At 36.9% G+C, this 16739-nt stretch overlaps 1 protein-coding gene across 2 annotated transcripts; it reads right to left on the reverse strand.

Annotated features, from left to right (window-relative positions):
* Positions 1–68: 68 nt before the first annotated feature.
* LOC107758899 (complexin-1-like) lies at positions 69–7626 on the reverse strand. Of its 2 annotated transcripts, none has more exons than XM_016576740.1 (4): positions 7230–7626; positions 6469–6568; positions 2973–3151; positions 69–1190 (listed from the first exon to the last, which is right to left on the reverse strand). In XM_016576740.1, the coding sequence occupies exons 2-4, from the start codon at positions 6497–6499 to the stop codon at positions 999–1001; spliced, it is 402 nt and encodes a 133-aa protein (XP_016432226.1). In that variant the 5' UTR covers positions 6500–6568; positions 7230–7626; the 3' UTR covers positions 69–998. The 2 variants fall into 2 exon arrangements, with proteins under 2 accessions (XP_016432226.1, XP_016432227.1); XM_016576741.1 differs by lacking the exon at positions 7230–7626 and adding an exon at positions 6935–7098.
* Positions 7627–16739: the final 9113 nt, after the last annotated feature.

Below are 16739 nucleotides of genomic sequence, written 5' to 3' on the forward strand. Positions count from 1 at the left end.
CTTGCTGAATAAAAGTATTAATTATTAAAAAAATAATAATTACTGACCCCAAACTTTTGAACAGCAGTGAATTGAAACCCCAAACTAAATATGTGTGACTGGCTGCTTTATTACAGTGCCATACCCATCAGATCTTAAGACAGACATATCATCAGAGCCATTCATACACTCTTACGATTTTATTTCTTGTTTTACTGCAAGCCAAGCAAACAGAATACATTATTATTGCTGAGAATGTTGTAGATCACAGACGAAATTCCAGTCCATTTGAAACACAAAGCATCCCTGTGAAATCTTAAAATCAGAGATCTTTGTAAATTCAGAATCTGTCGTAAAGCACAAGAACGGTGGGAGAACACAATCTCGACAACACTGTTAAAGTGAATTGAGGCATTACATGTTCCAGACTGATGAAACTACAGTGCAAGTGTGACAAGATTTGCCAGAATGAACTAAATGGCTTAGTGACAAACATACAAAGGTAGTTGTCGTTTAGTTTACAGTGTGGGAGAATGTTATTGCCTTCTTTATCTGATTGCAATTTCTGCAGCGACAAAAACAAGATGTCAGTGAGCACACAAACACTATGGACACATGCAAGACCAGAATGTCTTTAATCAAGTACTTTTTTCCTCGTATCGAACGCTAAATGAACGTGGGGAATCTTACTGACTGATAATACAAAACAGTGGAATAGACACTAGACACAATTCATGCAAATATATTGCTGTTTACGTATTGGATACGAAATAACTGCCGAAGAGATGATGTGATTCAGGTTTCCCTGTAAAGATAAAATATGGCTTATATTCTGATAATTAACCCCTCTCGCTTGATTGATTGATCTGTCACTAATATCTAAAGCTCCTCGCGAATCGAAATGTGTGAAAGGTAAATGGTGTAGTCGGTGTTTTGCTCTAGTGTGCTCTGTTCTCACCGAAGTCAGTACACGCTAAAATAATATCTAAAGCTGCGTGTGCTTGAGATTATTCAGGGAATTACTTCTTCAGCATGTCCTGCAGTGGGCCCGGGAGATACTTCATCATCGTGGCCATGATGTTTTCTTCCTCGTCGTCATCGCCGCAGCCGGATGGTACTGCTTTCTTTGGACGGGTCAGACTGCCTTCGCTCGCCTGCTCCATCGCCGCCTGTGCCTCCGCTTCGGCCACCTCACGCTTCTTAATGCCATACTGTTACACAACCATAGAGACATTTAAAAGTTTACATTAAAAAGTTGTATCAATAAAAAAGCGCTGAAGTTAAAGAAACTCAGACACAGTTTATATTTGTCTACAGAACTAAGTTCAATTATGCACTTTTGAGTCTTTAGTCAAATGTATCCAAACATTTGAATCATGTGATATGATACTGAATGATTACTGTGCTCATATACTTTAGAAAATATCATGGTACAATGCTTGTTACAATTTTTATAAGTTTAGCCAAATATTGTGAAATGTTTTAAGAATTAACCTCAAGTTGTGTGCATTATTTTCTCTGAGTAATAATTTCAGTAATAATTTTTTGGGGGGGCAAATATTGTGATTTGTCAAAACATTACAATGAAGCAGGTTTACTGACAACATATGTATAATTACTGCAATACTGCAAAACAAATAACTTTGATAATGCTAACTTATTTCTACATAGGGCATACAGCATATTAGTTACTAACCTAAACGACGGACACGCATAGCGTGTGACAAGGCTTAACATCTTAAAAAAAGATGAGAAAAATGGAAAGAATTTTTCGTAATCCGTTTAAATATTCACAAATAATATTTTATTTTAAAATACACATACAATTAGGAGTTAATTTGTGCAAATGTTGTAAAAGCAAAACAACAAAATGTTCCTTGCCACATTCGGTTACGAATTACGTGAATCACGTAAATGATCAAAACGGTCGTCGAGTAGTTTGCATCACAGAATATTACTGTTGGTTATTTAACATTTCTGTTGTAAAACAGCTGTCAAATAATAAATGTTTTCCTACTTACCTCACACTCACTGTTAAAAAATGCCGTGGTGTCGCGCTGGAACAGTAAAGCCCCGCCCTTCTTTGATTTGATTGGCCATCTAAATAATTCTGACATTGACCAGCGCTGTATGGAGGGTTTTTTTTGTTGTTTTTTTTATCATAAATAAATATTGAATTTGGCAGGGACATTTTTCTGCGTGAGAAAATGGATGTGTGGCGTGAGAATAGTGTCAATTGCGTGAGTGAGTTGGCAGCCCTGATATATACAACAGTTCGTTCTGGTTCTCAAATCTGATTGGTTGAGAACCGTGAGCTATTGTACTGGTATCGCTACAGGAACGCCCTTTCACAATTTTGTATCACTCCGCTTGTGTAAAGTGTATATATATATTTACTTTCTTTTATTTTTACCAAATTTACCTGTATTTACTTTGTTTTCATATTTGGCGACTTTTTGTGAAAAATGGAGCCTTTTGAGGGTGGTTCTAGCGATTTTCTGAGGGAGGGGTTTGGCAACACTGCTTAGAGTACGGTAGTTAATATAAGAAGAAACGTCTAGCTTCGCAGCCTCTCTCTCTCATTTGGATGCACGTCTTGCCGCATTGTTTCTCTCTTATAACCTCATTAGTGATATTGCTCATATCTATATACACCGTGTACATTTTAATAAAAATTATTGTACATTTATAACACAATTTTTTTTATTACATAGGCATTAAATTACAGAAAACGAATGAATTCAATGGGAACTCAAAACTGTTTGGTTAACAAACAGTTCAGCAGAAGAGAGTAAGTCACGCAAGTTTGGATTGACAGGCGGCTGAGTGAATGATGATAGAATTTCCATTTTTGAATGGACTTTTTAACAAGATGAAAAAATATTGATTTGAAAATTTGACTTTAGGCGTTTTGGGGAGCCAATAAGGATGGCTAATGATCCTTTTTCCAAAAAGCAGATGAGACAAAAGCAGAGGCTGTTGGTGTCTCTAACCTTATCTCTGATGCCCTGTCTTATGGCTTCCCGCTCTGCTTCCATCTTGGCGTGTTTGGCCTTCCTCTCGTCCTCTTCCTGTCTGAGAGCTTCCTGTCTCTCCTCTTCCTTCTCTTTTTCTGCTTCAGGGTCTTTATCCTCTTCTCCTCCCAGCATTTTACCAACATCAGGGGGGCCTCCTGCAAACAGAAAAGAGATCAAACTTCTATAGAGAAAAGAAATTACAAACAACTTAAATTGTGTTTTTTTTAAAATGATGATTGGATGCAATTACAAAAACTATCTACAAACTATGTACAAAAAGTATTATTTATATTTCCTAACCATACAACTGTTAAGGCCTAGATATTTCCAAATAGTTTAATTAATGCAACAATAAGCGAACATGTAAGTATATACTATTTATAGTGTATATTACACAATGTGTTCAGGCTTGATATACTCAGACTTTAACAGCTATGATAAATTATATGATAAACCTAATTATACAAACTTTAAACTTATCACTTTTCATTGAAGAAAATTACACTATTATTTATTTATTTATTTTCGGAAAGAAGTCTCTTATGCTCACCAAGGCTACATTTATTTGATCAAAATTCAGAAAAAGAGCAATATTGTGAAATATTATTAGAACAAAATAGCTGTTTTCTATTCTTAAAATATTTGAAAATGTAGTTTATTCCTGTAATGGCAAAGCTGAATTTTCAGCATTGTTACTCCAGTCTTCAGTGTCACATGATGCTTCAGAAATCATTCTATTATGCTGATTTGGTGCTCAAGAAACATTTCTTATTATTATCAGTGTTGAAATATATTTTTGTGTCAAGCTTAATATTTGTTGTTGTTGTTGTTGTTTTTGTGGTAACCGCAATGCATATTTTCAGGATTCTTTAATGAACTGAAATTACAAAGTTAAATGTCTTTTTTTTTTTACTTTGACACTTTTGATCCAATTAATGCATTCTTGCTAATAAAAGTATTAATTAATTCAAACGGCTGAATTTTAATGTATATTTGGTGAAAAAAAAATATGATAAACGTCAAAAAAGCCCAACCAACTCAGCAAAACAAAGTTAACTTATAAATATTAAATTCACCACAGCAGGTCAAGTAACTTGGAGGCACACAAACACACCCCAGAGCATCAGAGAAAAAATATCAGATGAAGTGTCTATCCAACCACTGAAAGAAGTCCTGTCCACTGGATTAAACAGTAACGCTGCAGAGCATCCGAGCAGGAACAGGAATAATTCATGGGTTTGTCACAGTACTGCTGCCTCTGTCCCGGGGAGGCCACACCATGCCTCAACACACTTCCAAAAATATACAGAGGGAATGTCACTTTGCAAAAGTCATGGCCACCATCCTCATGTATCTAGTAGTACACAAAGGACATCACATTCAGATCTCCAAAGACTTCTTCAGCAAAGTCTGGAATGTGAAACGAGGATACAAGCGACAATAATCTAGCTTTGTGTGATATGTGCTACATATCGAAACCCACACACAGATCAGTTTCAGTGGTCTGGCTCTCACCACCCACTGACACACAAACTCTACACCATCAGAACATTACACCACAAGGTGAAAAATGTTCTAACAAGTGCAATATTAAGGAGCAAACTCATCAAGAATGCTCTGAAATCCTGTGGCTATGCAGAATGGGCCTTTGTTAAAAGAGCCAGGATGTCCAGCGTAAACACACACAAAAACAGTAATTTTTCTTAAAAGTGAATTTTGCCTCATTTACTGTATTTTGCAACGGGTCATGTGAATTCACCACACTGACTCACAGGAAGCTGCTAGGTTTGACTTTGTGAGCTGTGCTTTATATATCACTATACTATTGACAATAACCTTTTTTGTTTGTTACTTTTCCCAGCGCTGTTGATGATGGTTGCAAGTCGAGGTAGAATATTAGTTCAGTGTCCGCAAACATTTTATACAACTGATGTATTTAACCAATTCTTTTTAAATGAGATTTGTGCAGCTCAATGAAGAATTGGTCTTGTGCTGAGTGTCCCCTATAGGTGGGATATTTATGTGTGTTTCTGAGAATATATGTATATTATCTCTGTGTCTGTATATGCTCTTGAGTGCCTGTTTATTTTTCAGTGTAGTGTATGTATGTGCAAACCATGTGTTTGACTCCTGTGATTGAATTTGGAGCACATTTAATCAATAGTTTATCCTTAAATTTTAGCTTCAAGGAGAGTATGGCAAAAGTAACCACATAGACATGGTGAAAGAAAAAAATCACCAATCTGGTTAAATTTACAGTGTTAACACATGGTGTTGCATGTGCTCTCGACAGATGGCATCAAAATGGTTCTCTGTCTGAAACGTCAAACCAAGGTTGCTAATTTTTTCGAGTCTGTGATTGAAGACTCATTATCACTAATGTATCAGTTTAAATCTTGTGTTTTGAAATATTTATTCTTGGGACGGTTAGGGCAGCTGCTACTCTTCACCCTGTCCTCTGCTGCAGTTAGCTGCTCTGTGGCCCCGGTCCAGCGGTGACATCAGCTCTTCTACTTTATACACACTCGGGCTCGAGTCTGAAAGCGCTGAAGCAAATATTTGAACTGCATGGCCATTTGAGCTCCCACATCACAGGACCACACCACATCACTCCACACAAACAAGCTTTCTCATACAGCATACTGAAAGTGAGAGCTGGTCCATTATTATGTGAATATAACCAGAACCTTGCAAAAAATATACTGTGGTGGTGGTGCCACTGCCCTGAATGATAACATATAATATCATGCACCATGGTATTTATGTGGTATTCCATGGCATGTTCCACAAATAGGTTACACTTTAGTGTCACAAGATTTTGCATTAGAGACACAAATAACAAAAAACAGTGGTATATTTACGACAGTGAATTCCACTCACTTAACTGTAGGGGGCTCTAAAGTCCAAATAAATAAATAAGTAAATTACATACAGTTACTTTAACCATTCAACTCTGCTACCTGAGTTATAGTATAAAAAAAAAATTATCAAATATTTTCTTTAAAAAATAATAATAATAAAAATTGCTACTAAATTTGCAAACCCATTAGCCACTCTGCCATATTTTATTGTAATTCTATAAAAAATTTATATTTCATTGTTATATTTCATGTTTATTGCTCAAACAGCTTAATATTCAGTTTGACCAACTTGAGTAGAAAAAAAAAAATCCTCAGCCTTATTGTGCACTCCATTCATGGAAGGTGATCCAAAGGACACTGTCCTTACAGCAGAAGTATATACAGTGTGTGTCTTTGACACTGCTCTCTGTTAGTGAGCTGCCGCACGCAGGAGATGCTAAACGCCGACTAGTGTTGCTTTAGACAGTAGCATAACGTTCTCTGCGGTACGTGAAGTTGAACCGTGAACGACTTCAAGGGAGCGCGCACGTGACCACTGCTGCAGCACTACAGCACTGACTCAAGTCTTTCGTTGTAAATTATAATCTCCCAACGGGAATATATACACTCACCTCCCAAAGCTGCCTTCATCAGGAAATTCATGATGGCTTTTCAAGTGTTCCTGTCCTTGTACTTGACAAATGTATGAGACCAGAGATCGTACAGCCAGATCTGCAAACAAAATGCACATTGGTTTTAATAATAATGATAATAATAAAAGCAAAAGTGATGATACTGCATCTCAAGAAAACATGCACATGCACAACTTGTTCGGAACGTTTTGTCCTTCAGCTCACAGGGTGCAATGTGAAACCAGTTTTGCACATGTATTTTCTTTCAGCGCTGGTCTTCGAGCGAAATATTACAGCAAATATCATTCCCATCTTCCACAGTGACAGATCATCAAATCCCTCCGTGCAACTGATGCTGATAGCGACAATCAGGCTGTCACAATAGCAACCCATTGTGCTGAGCTAATTCAATTCATTTGCGTTACTGTCTATCACCACCGTGCGTATTTTAGATAGAAATATATACCTATGAACTTCCGGGGGTCTGAGATCCAGAAGGTAACTTTGGATTTATGAACCAATGACTTCCTTAATCCAGTGCAGAACAGTCTATGGCCCAAGCTCACTAGGATCTCTACAAAGTGTTTTGCGTGAGCAGTCGTTCCGACCTCAGTAGTCTTGGTGCATTACCTTACTTGAACCCGCGCCGCAAAGGCTCGGCAGTATCTAATACGCAAGCTGTTTTCAGCACCACCTTCGCTGGACAGCGCCTGCTCGTGACCGCGCACCTCCAGCAGCCGTAAGAAATGCGGTGTAAATACCTGCTCAGTGTCCGCCAAGGAAACGAGGTATCGCGCCGATATGGAAGTTGACGTGGGCCAGTTGTGGAGGATGTGTATTATTAACCCGCTATGAGCATCCCTGAATTTCCAGGCGTCTCTTCCTGCTCGCCCAGCGCCTGTCAGAGTGTTGGCCAGAGGAACTGCAGCCGGAACCCAAGACGGTGAAAGCCCTGTGCATCACACACACAGCCTTTTTCCATCAAAACATCCCACGTCCCCAGCCGGAGAGAGGAGCAATTGATTGGAGGTGCCGGTGGGAAACACGCCTCTGCCAGTGCTTAGCAGCTGATCCTTCCGCTACTGTTGGAAGCTTCGCATAACAAATGCTGTCAGACCTGGAGGATGAAAGATGGAAGGATCTTGACTTCACCCCTCATGACTTGGGAGTCGGAGTCTCTTAAAAGAAAATGCTGATTCAGAATATATGGCTCAGACTGGTCTTGCCCTTTACAGGTACAACTTATTCACATTAACCATTGCCCCAGTATGCACCGCATTTGGACACTTCGGTTACATCTAAAGGGGATGAATGTGATTGCATTAGATAAAATGTTATCTTACATTTAAGATAACAAAAGTGACAGAAAAAATTTATAATAGAAAAAATTACAATTTGAAATAAATGCTGTGCTTTTGAACGTTCTGTTTATCAAAGAATCCTGAAGAAAATGTCGGCTATTATGGTTTCCACAAAAAATATTAAGCAGCACAGCTGTTTTCAACATTGATAATAAAAAGAAATCAGTATAGAATGATTTCTGAAAGATCATGTGACACTAAAGTCAGGAGTAGTGGATACTAAAAAAATTCAGTTTTGCCATGGCAGGATTGAATTAAAAAGTATATTCAAATAGAAAACAGTAATTTTACAGTATCACTGTTTTTACTGTATTTGGAGAGCATATAAGACATCTTTAAAGAAACATTTGAAAATCTCACAGACCCCATAATAATAATGATGATGATAATAAATGGTAACACTTAAAACTTTATTACTCACACACACACACACACGTCTGGTTTGCTATCCTTGTGGGGACTCCATAGGCGTAATAGTTTTTCTACTGTACAGACCATATATTCTATCACCCTACACCAACCCTACCCCTAAACCTACCCCTCACAGGAAACTTTCTGCATTTTTAGATTTTCAAAAAACTTTTTGATTTATTAGCTTGTTTACCCATGGGGACCTTAATTTAGGTCCCCACCGTGACACGAGTCCCCATGAGTCTGTGTGTATTCAGGTTTAAGTCCCCACCAGAATAGAAAAACAGGTACACACACACACACACACACACACACACACATCCTGTATGGGGACCACACACACACACACATCCTGTTTTTATTCTCCTAGGACACTGGTATGAATATGAACTTACGGAAACCGATTTCATACATCCATTAAAACTGCACAGCAAACAGTTATTTCTGAGAAAAGCACTAGTATCATAATTTGGACAATTCATTTAATGTGTGCAGAATAAACACAATGATCATGAACTTTTTTTCAACATATAGATATGTATAAATGCATGCTTTAGATGGCGTTTTGTTATGTTAGCTTTACCCATTTGCCAATTACTTTAAATGCTCCGCATTAACAAATTGGATACATGAGGTCACCCTTCCCATTCTAAAAATAGCTAAAGACAGGCATTTATATTCATGCCAGAACATAAAGTGACATTTAGCAGGTGCTTTTTATCCAAGGCATCTTGCAGTAGACGTAACTAAGTAAAGAGGCAGTACCATTATATTTAAGCATATAAAATGTGATTTTTCAAGATGTTTATGCAAAAAGCTATTTGACACCACGAAGAATCAATATCCAGTAAGACCTTGGGGACATAGTCACCTTTTAGCTGAGGACACGCCACATGACTCTGCATGATTCAAACACAGCCTTGCTCTTAGGGCAACACTGCAGTGCGCAAAGGTTCTCCCGGCCTACAGTCATGACACCTCCCTGCTGCTGTAAAACTGGGCTGATGCAACTGACCCATGAAAAGGTTTAGTATTCTGATGTTCTCTCTGGTGAGAGGAGACTGTATGTTTACCAAACTCAAAGGAAAGTATTTCTTCAGTATGTTGTAGCTAAAAAGCATACAGCAGTAGAAGCAGTTCAGCTTCTCGTTTTCAAATAAGCAACCATCTACTTGCCTTCATTTCTTTTGTCACAGATAAATTCCCACGTCTGAATTTGACGAACGGACGAATGGGTCATTAAATAAAGCACTGAACAGAAAGGCCCACTGAGATCATCAGTTGCATTTATCATGAATGTAGATCAATATTGAAGGAGTGAGAGAGAGAGAGAGAGAGAGAGAGAGAGAGAGGAAGGATGTTTTATGGTCCAACTGTTTCTGCTGAACTTTTTATTTTGTGAGCATTTATCTTTTCTGGACTGCAGCCAAATGGGAAACACTGATTTATTCTCTCTTGGCACAGAGAGCTGAGTGGACAAAAAGAGGAGAGAGCACGGAGAGGAAAGCAGAGACTGTGATTATTGAAGAACTGAAGGCAAAGAATAGGAGAAAGAGAGAAATATGTTTGAAATGCCTTGTAAATACCTCGCACAGGTCATATTCATCTCTGCCATCTCCCTTCCACTGGGTAGAGCATCCCTGAAAAGTTATTTGTGGCAATCCCCATATACGCTTGTCAGAACAAGTTAAACAGGTTATGACTGCAACAGAACTCAGCAAAGTAGGAAGGCACGGAATGAGGAAAGACAGACATTTTGCAAGACTAATGCTGAACTGGTTTAAGTCAAAACATGATGAAGTCAAAATAAATCTGTACTTATTTCAAGAGTGACTAACTGAATATCTATTCAATTAGTTACTATAGTCAAAAGTAATCCACATGACTCCAGTCCATTAATTAACATCTTGGGAAATGAAAAGCTGTGTTTGTAATAAACAAATTCATCATTAAGACATTTTTAACTGCAAACCGTTGCTAAAATACAAGTCCTCTATCCATAATATTGCTTTCTCCAGTGGAAAAGTCATCTTGTCTCAATCAGGAGAGAAGTATGCACAGATCAAGCACCGTTTTTAAGCAAAAATAGTTTATGTTGGTGGATTCTGATGTGAGAGGACAGCAGGGCAAGGACTGGAGCAAGCATTATTATGGACTCATTTTTTTGGCCAGAACCGACGTTTAATGTTAAATGCCTTAACGATGGATTTTGCTCTTTGGTGGAATTTATGAACTCTCATTCTGACGGCACCCATTCACTTGAGAGGATCCATTGGTGAGCAAGTGATGTAATGCTAAATTTCTCTAAATCTGTGTCAATGAAGACACAAACTCATCTACATCGTGGATGGCCTGAGGTTGAGGAAATGTCCATCAATTTAGATTTTTGGGTGAACTATTCCTTTAAGGCAAGACACCACATGATGCAATAATAATGCAAATAATGCATCATCTAATTATATGTCATTAATTACTAATTTGCATACATTTTCATAGCAGAAATTTGATCAGTGGATAAATTTTTTTTTATTTTTATGTTGTATTAAAGAGAGGATTTTGAACACATTTATTTTTAGCACTCCATAAATCTGAAAATATTGTCAACTGTGGTAACTAACTAAATAAATATGTAGGCCTACCATGTTTTTAGGAATAAAATGTAATATAAACCAGGCAAATGATATATGGTGTGTAAGAAGTGGAGATCTCAGTGCATGAAAAAAAACTCATTGTGAGAAAATGGCCTTTTAACACGTGTTGTAGTTAAATGTATGGACGTAAATAGATAAAGTGTAATAAAATAAACACTTAAATGTGTATTTTTTTGATGTTTTCTTTGCAGCTAGCCATATAGGTTACCAGTTATTATGAGGTTATCAAGTGACAGATCACCTCATTAAGTCTGTAGTTCGCTAGTCTGTGTTCGGTGCTTGTGTTTGCTTTGAAAGTGCCCTTCCCTTCACTCACGTTTCACTGCGACACGCTGGGTCAAGATTACTCCGTTATACCCCTCAAACCCCTCCCACTCGCTCCCATCCACGCCTCGGGTTTTTACAAAGCGCAGTTTGCGGAACGGAGCCGCTTTTGATTATGCAACGTGGTCCACTTTCACGCACATCATGCCAATGCCACTGCAATGCAGCATCGACCGCATTGCTGCTGCTGTTCTGCAGTAGTACTACTAGCACGCGATCATCTCGCGGTATTGAGTAGGCGTGACTGTATTGAGTATTGATAAAGAGGGATGCAGCGAGAGTGAGCCTATAACCCTCCCCCACACACAACCCTTCTTATACTGATGATGAGAAAAGGTGCAGAGCAGTTGTTTTAGGCTACATGTAGGCTGTATAGTCTGTACTGACTATAAAGAAGATTCTAAAATTGCGGAATGATGTCTGTGATTCGTTTGACTACAGTAGGAAGAGAGACAAATAGTTTAAGTGAAACCAGTACCTAAATACAAAAGATTGAAAACTAAAACCCATCTGTGTAGGTTAATGATCATTTTAAAATTCCCCAAAAATAAACGGTAAGGGTAAGAAGAAGGGTAAAAAAGCAAGAGTCATAATTGTAAATTATTAAATGAATTATTCTATTTAAAATTCTATTTTGACAATTTAGTTGAATAATTGAATAACCAATGACAGACAAAGCAGAATCCCAGTAAAAGAGATTCATCTGAATGGTAAAATTATTCTATGACTATGATATATATACACTGAAAAAATAAAATACAATATAAAATAAATAAATAATTTTTTTTTTACTTACACTCTAAAAAATGCTGGGTTAAATATAACCCAGCGCTGGGTTAAAAAGGGACAAACCCAGCTATTGGGTTGTTTTGACACAGCGGTTGGGTTGTTTTGACCCAGCCGCTGGGTCAAAACAACCCAATAGCTGGGTTTGTCCCTTTTTAACCCAGCATTTTTTAGAGTGTAGGTTTTATTTTGCACACATATTTTTTAAGTAAAATTTAAGTATGCAATTAAAATCTACTTAACTAAGTTATGTAAAATTAGCAACTGAAATAAGTTAATTTAACGGCTAGTTAGAGTTTCATGAGTAATTTCTACTTATTATTTTAAGTTTACTCTGCAATACTCAAGTACATTTCACTCAGTTACGGTTTGTAAATTTTACTCAAAAAATGTAGCACTGAAAAAAACATTCTATTAAAGTGTGTTGTTTACTTACAAACATGTAAGTAAATTGACAGTTTGTTATCCATTTTAAGCTAATATGTACTCAATACAGTTATTAGCCAAACGAAGAGAACTCAATACTTGGTACACAATACACAATGATGGCATAGTGTTTGAGTATGAATGGATCATGTTGAGTAGAAAATGAACTCCAGATGTCACAAAACAGCAAGTTACTAAACCTAAAAACAACAGCAACCATAAAACAGTGTAAATAGAACTCGAAAACAGTGAAAAATGTACCCGTATAAATTATTCATGCCCCAGTGCATGATGGGAACAATGGGATCATAACTTTCTTGTAAACATAACAAACAATTCCAAGTAAAAATATACTTATAAGTTCAAACTTTAATTTCTACAAGCTTAAATTGAGTACTAATATAGAATTTACTCTTTAAATTCTTGCCTGAACTAAATTATTTAATGTAGAAATTACATTTGTTTTCCCATAGTATTTACTTCACCACAAAATCATTTTTATCAGTGCAGGCATATGGATATTTACATATTTAATTGCCCATTTTTTTTGACTGAAGATATGTTATAATAGCAACTATGAATGCAAGTTTAATGATTTCACTCATAGGTCCTACCTAGATTTCGCTCTCACTCTTAACCTATAGGTTCTAATGAAAGTGACGATGTCTAATTCATGGAAATATAAAATAATAACCCCATTAATTATATACAATAAACATTACGTTTAAAAATAATAACACTATAGTAAAAACATTCCACATGGCGTCTAATTTTATCTTTTTACTTCAAAATAAAAACGACAACTTTTACTCCACAAATCCAAAAACATTGGTGTGTCCACAAATCCCTCTTAACATGCATAGCTATTTGATAACTGATTTGATTGGTCTAGGTGTGTTCGCTAATGTCGGCAAGGCAAATCAAGCCTGGATGGGAATGGGAATAAACATTTTCACTTATAATTCTTATATATTCATAAGAAACTACTGAACATCTAAATGTAAGATATCAGAAGTGCATTTAATCTAACCTTCATCAGCTATGGGTGAGATATTATTTAAGAGATATTTTGATGGTTGCCATCATTTAAACTCTTCATATAATATTGCAAGAATCTAAGTTTAAATTACAGTAATATTTAGTTGAATGTGTTTTAGTATGGAAGGTTTCTGTTTAAAGTTATATCCATGGTAATGTCATAAGGCAATATCAGAAAGTAAACCAAGGCCACAGTGCTCAAGAGATTTGTTATTGATTGCGCTGATGGAGATTTCAGTGAAAAATATTTTAAATTTAAAACAAACAGTATTAAATAAATACATTTTAATATTCAGTATTCAATTATTTTAATGTACAATATTTTTGATTTAAAAAAATGAAACCACAGTTAATACTAATTCCTATCAGTAGGTGGCAGCAGTGAGCTGTGACGCGCCTTCTCCTCCAATAGAAACAGAGAAAGAATCTTCTCACCAGTGCTATGCTCGGTTAGCATTGACACCCGATTTATCGGCCTCTGTTGATTTACTAAGTATATCAGCATTCGGTGTATTCGATTCTATAACACCTGTTATCACGCAAGGGAGTGTACTACAGATAATCGTGTCAAACGTAAGTAATGTGCTAACATAGCTTTGCTAGCATTTCTTGGGCCAGCAGCTGAGTGTGTAAACACCACACACGAAACTTTTCGCCACGTACATTTAATATTGACTCGTCATTTGTCGTTTATTAATAACTTTATTCCACAGCTCATCTGACTTTCATGTGTAATCAGTATTTAAGGATGATAGAAATATTTAGACTTTGTATCAGTGTTTCCCCCCCCTATACTATTGTGAATGTAGTATTTTATTCAACGATGATATATATACATAACACGTGTGTGTGAGCAAAAAAGCAAAAAAAAAAAAAACTTCTCACTTTCAACTGCTTTTATTTCCAGAAAATTTCTTAACGTTTAAATATTTATTTTAAAATATAAAGTTACAACTGAGACAAACTGAAAACAGGCATTTGACGAACAGAAACGGAATAACGAGTCCTTGAACAAAACGAGGTTCAATATCAAAAGTTGCAGTGAATATCTCGTGTGTTCTCCAGCTGTTTAAGTACTACATCTCATCCTCATGTACTGCACCAGATTTGCCAGTTTTTGCTGCGAGCTGTTATTTCGCTCTTCCACCAAGGCACTTGCAAGTTCTCAAACAGGTCTGGGGGGGACACATGGTTACAGGTGTTTTGCCACTGCAAGGACGGTGTCTTAGGCGTCTTACATTACAGACATAGCAGTTTATTGCTCTGGCCACGTCTGCAGTCCTCATGTTCACACAGGTGATCAGGAAACCTACTCACCTTGTTTTTCAGTCAGTAGAAAAGTCTCTTTCTTTTATAAGTTATTATAACTGGGACCTTAATTGTCTGCCGCCTGTAAATCGTAAGTGTCTTAAGGACTGTTTCACAGGTGCATGTGAAATAATTTTTCATGGTTCATTTAACAAGCATGAAAAATATTGTTTAAACCCTTTCCAATAAAGATCTGTAAAGCTTATTATATTTCGTTTTTTTTTTTTTTTTTTTTTTTTGCCGTTTTTGCATTTTTCTATGACAGGACAGTATGGATATGACAGGAAGTGAGTGGGAGAGGAACGGGAAAGGTCCACGAGGCGGGATTCGATCTCGGGACACCCGAAGCGCAACTGCTATCGGCGCCGACAGCTTGTTATATTTAAAATACATTATGCTGAAAAAGCATAGTCACAGACAAGGTTTAAGCCTAGTCCCAGACTAAAACGTAAGTCTGAGCTGTTTCAACTGAAAGAAACTTGCACTGATTGGTCTTAAAATTTGTCAGTGCCCTTGTTTTGTCTCAAGATGAACAACAGTAATGTTTTTTCTAAGGCATGTGTATAAAAATTACTTAAATGTCCTAATTGAACTATGGCCTGATCCTGGCTTAGTCTAAGCCCAGTTTGTGAAACCAGGCCATATTGTTTAAACTGTGTAGGCAGAGTCTCTTTGAGCTCATCTCTCAGCCTTGAATAAATGCAGGTAAAACCTGAGTTTATGATAATCCAGCTGCTGATGGATCTGTCTTTTGGACAGATTTCTTGTTTGGTTAGAGATTGTAAATCCCCTGCTGGTTGGTTAAAAGCTATAAATGCTTCCTGGTAGGAAACCGGTATTATATTGCAATTTGCACATGATCACTCATTCATTCAGTGCTGTTGTACTGAGCTGCGATCAGGTGGCTTTGGTCATGTGCTTGTCTCTGATTCTGCCAGTAGATGGCAGTATTTTCCTTTGTTATGATGGGCCGAGTGTCTTCTGACAAGGATGTGCCTCAGTTTTAGATGCTTGTCTGTATTATTGTGAATTATCGCAGTATCAGTGATACAGCTTCAGGAATAGACTGCATGCAGTAGCTCTGTCTGTATGTTTTGGCTCATCTCTCACCTCTGGTTGAAGCTCTTGTTCTGATCAGCGTGTTGTAAGTGTGTCTTTATGTGCAATTCTTCCTTGCTCGCCCTTTTCATGGGTATGCATTGTTCAAAACTCACACTGTTAGGAAACAGTAATGTGCTGTTACTTGTAGATCTAAATAAAGGACCACTGACACTGATATGGCATAGATATTCAGATAAATATTTAGTCTACACTATCAAAAGAAGAAAAAAATAAGACGTCTTGGGAAGATCTGGTGCAGCGGCTTTACAAATGTCTTATAAGCTTCCTTATAAGCGATGATTTCATGCAGCTGTTGCATTATAAATAACTTCCCTGTGCAGATCATGTAAGATATATCACTGTCATTGTGACACATAGATTCTGCTTTAGGATGTAACAGTTGAAATACAAACAGACACAGATCCTTGCCCACCACACCTAAGGTTAATGCTCCGCACACAACACACCTGTTGCTGAACCTGCTCCTTCACTCTGAGCGCGGAGGTCACAGGTTAAGAATACGTGGCTCTTTTTTAGAGCACAATGACAGATGACAGATTTCTTTGTATGGTTGATGTTGCAAAAGCATAGACATTACTTGCCTTTGTCAACAAGTCAGAATATTATATTAATAAATTAGTTTTATGTAAATACAAAAACATACATTATATGCACATGGGTCAAAGACGTTAAGATGTCCGCATCAAAAGAAATGTACAAAAGTGATTATATGTCCATAGAAAGCACATTAAATGTAAGTAAAGTGTCTACTTATAAGGTTTCAAATAAGTTTTTGGAGAATAAAATGTTAAATTTTGGTTGAAATAATGTTACATTGTCATTCAGTGTAACACAATATTTATGT

This window comes from Sinocyclocheilus rhinocerous, unplaced genomic scaffold (genome assembly GCF_001515625.1).
Source record: "Sinocyclocheilus rhinocerous isolate Xijiao unplaced genomic scaffold, SAMN03320098_v1.1 scaffold1435, whole genome shotgun sequence".
Classification (NCBI taxonomy): domain Eukaryota; kingdom Metazoa; phylum Chordata; class Actinopteri; order Cypriniformes; family Cyprinidae; genus Sinocyclocheilus; species Sinocyclocheilus rhinocerous.

Bases quoted from the DNA above. Each gene is read 5' to 3' on its own strand.
- LOC107758899 (XM_016576740.1), bottom strand. From the start codon at position 6,499: ATGAATTTCCTGATGAAGGCAGCTTTGGGAG. The intron at 3,152-6,468 runs GTGAGTGTATAT...TTCTGTTTGCAG, and splicing joins GATGAAGGCAGCTTTGGGAG to GAGGCCCCCCTGATGTTGGT. The intron at 1,191-2,972 runs GTTAGAGACACC...GTTGTGTAACAG, and splicing joins GACAGGGCATCAGAGATAAG to TATGGCATTAAGAAGCGTGA.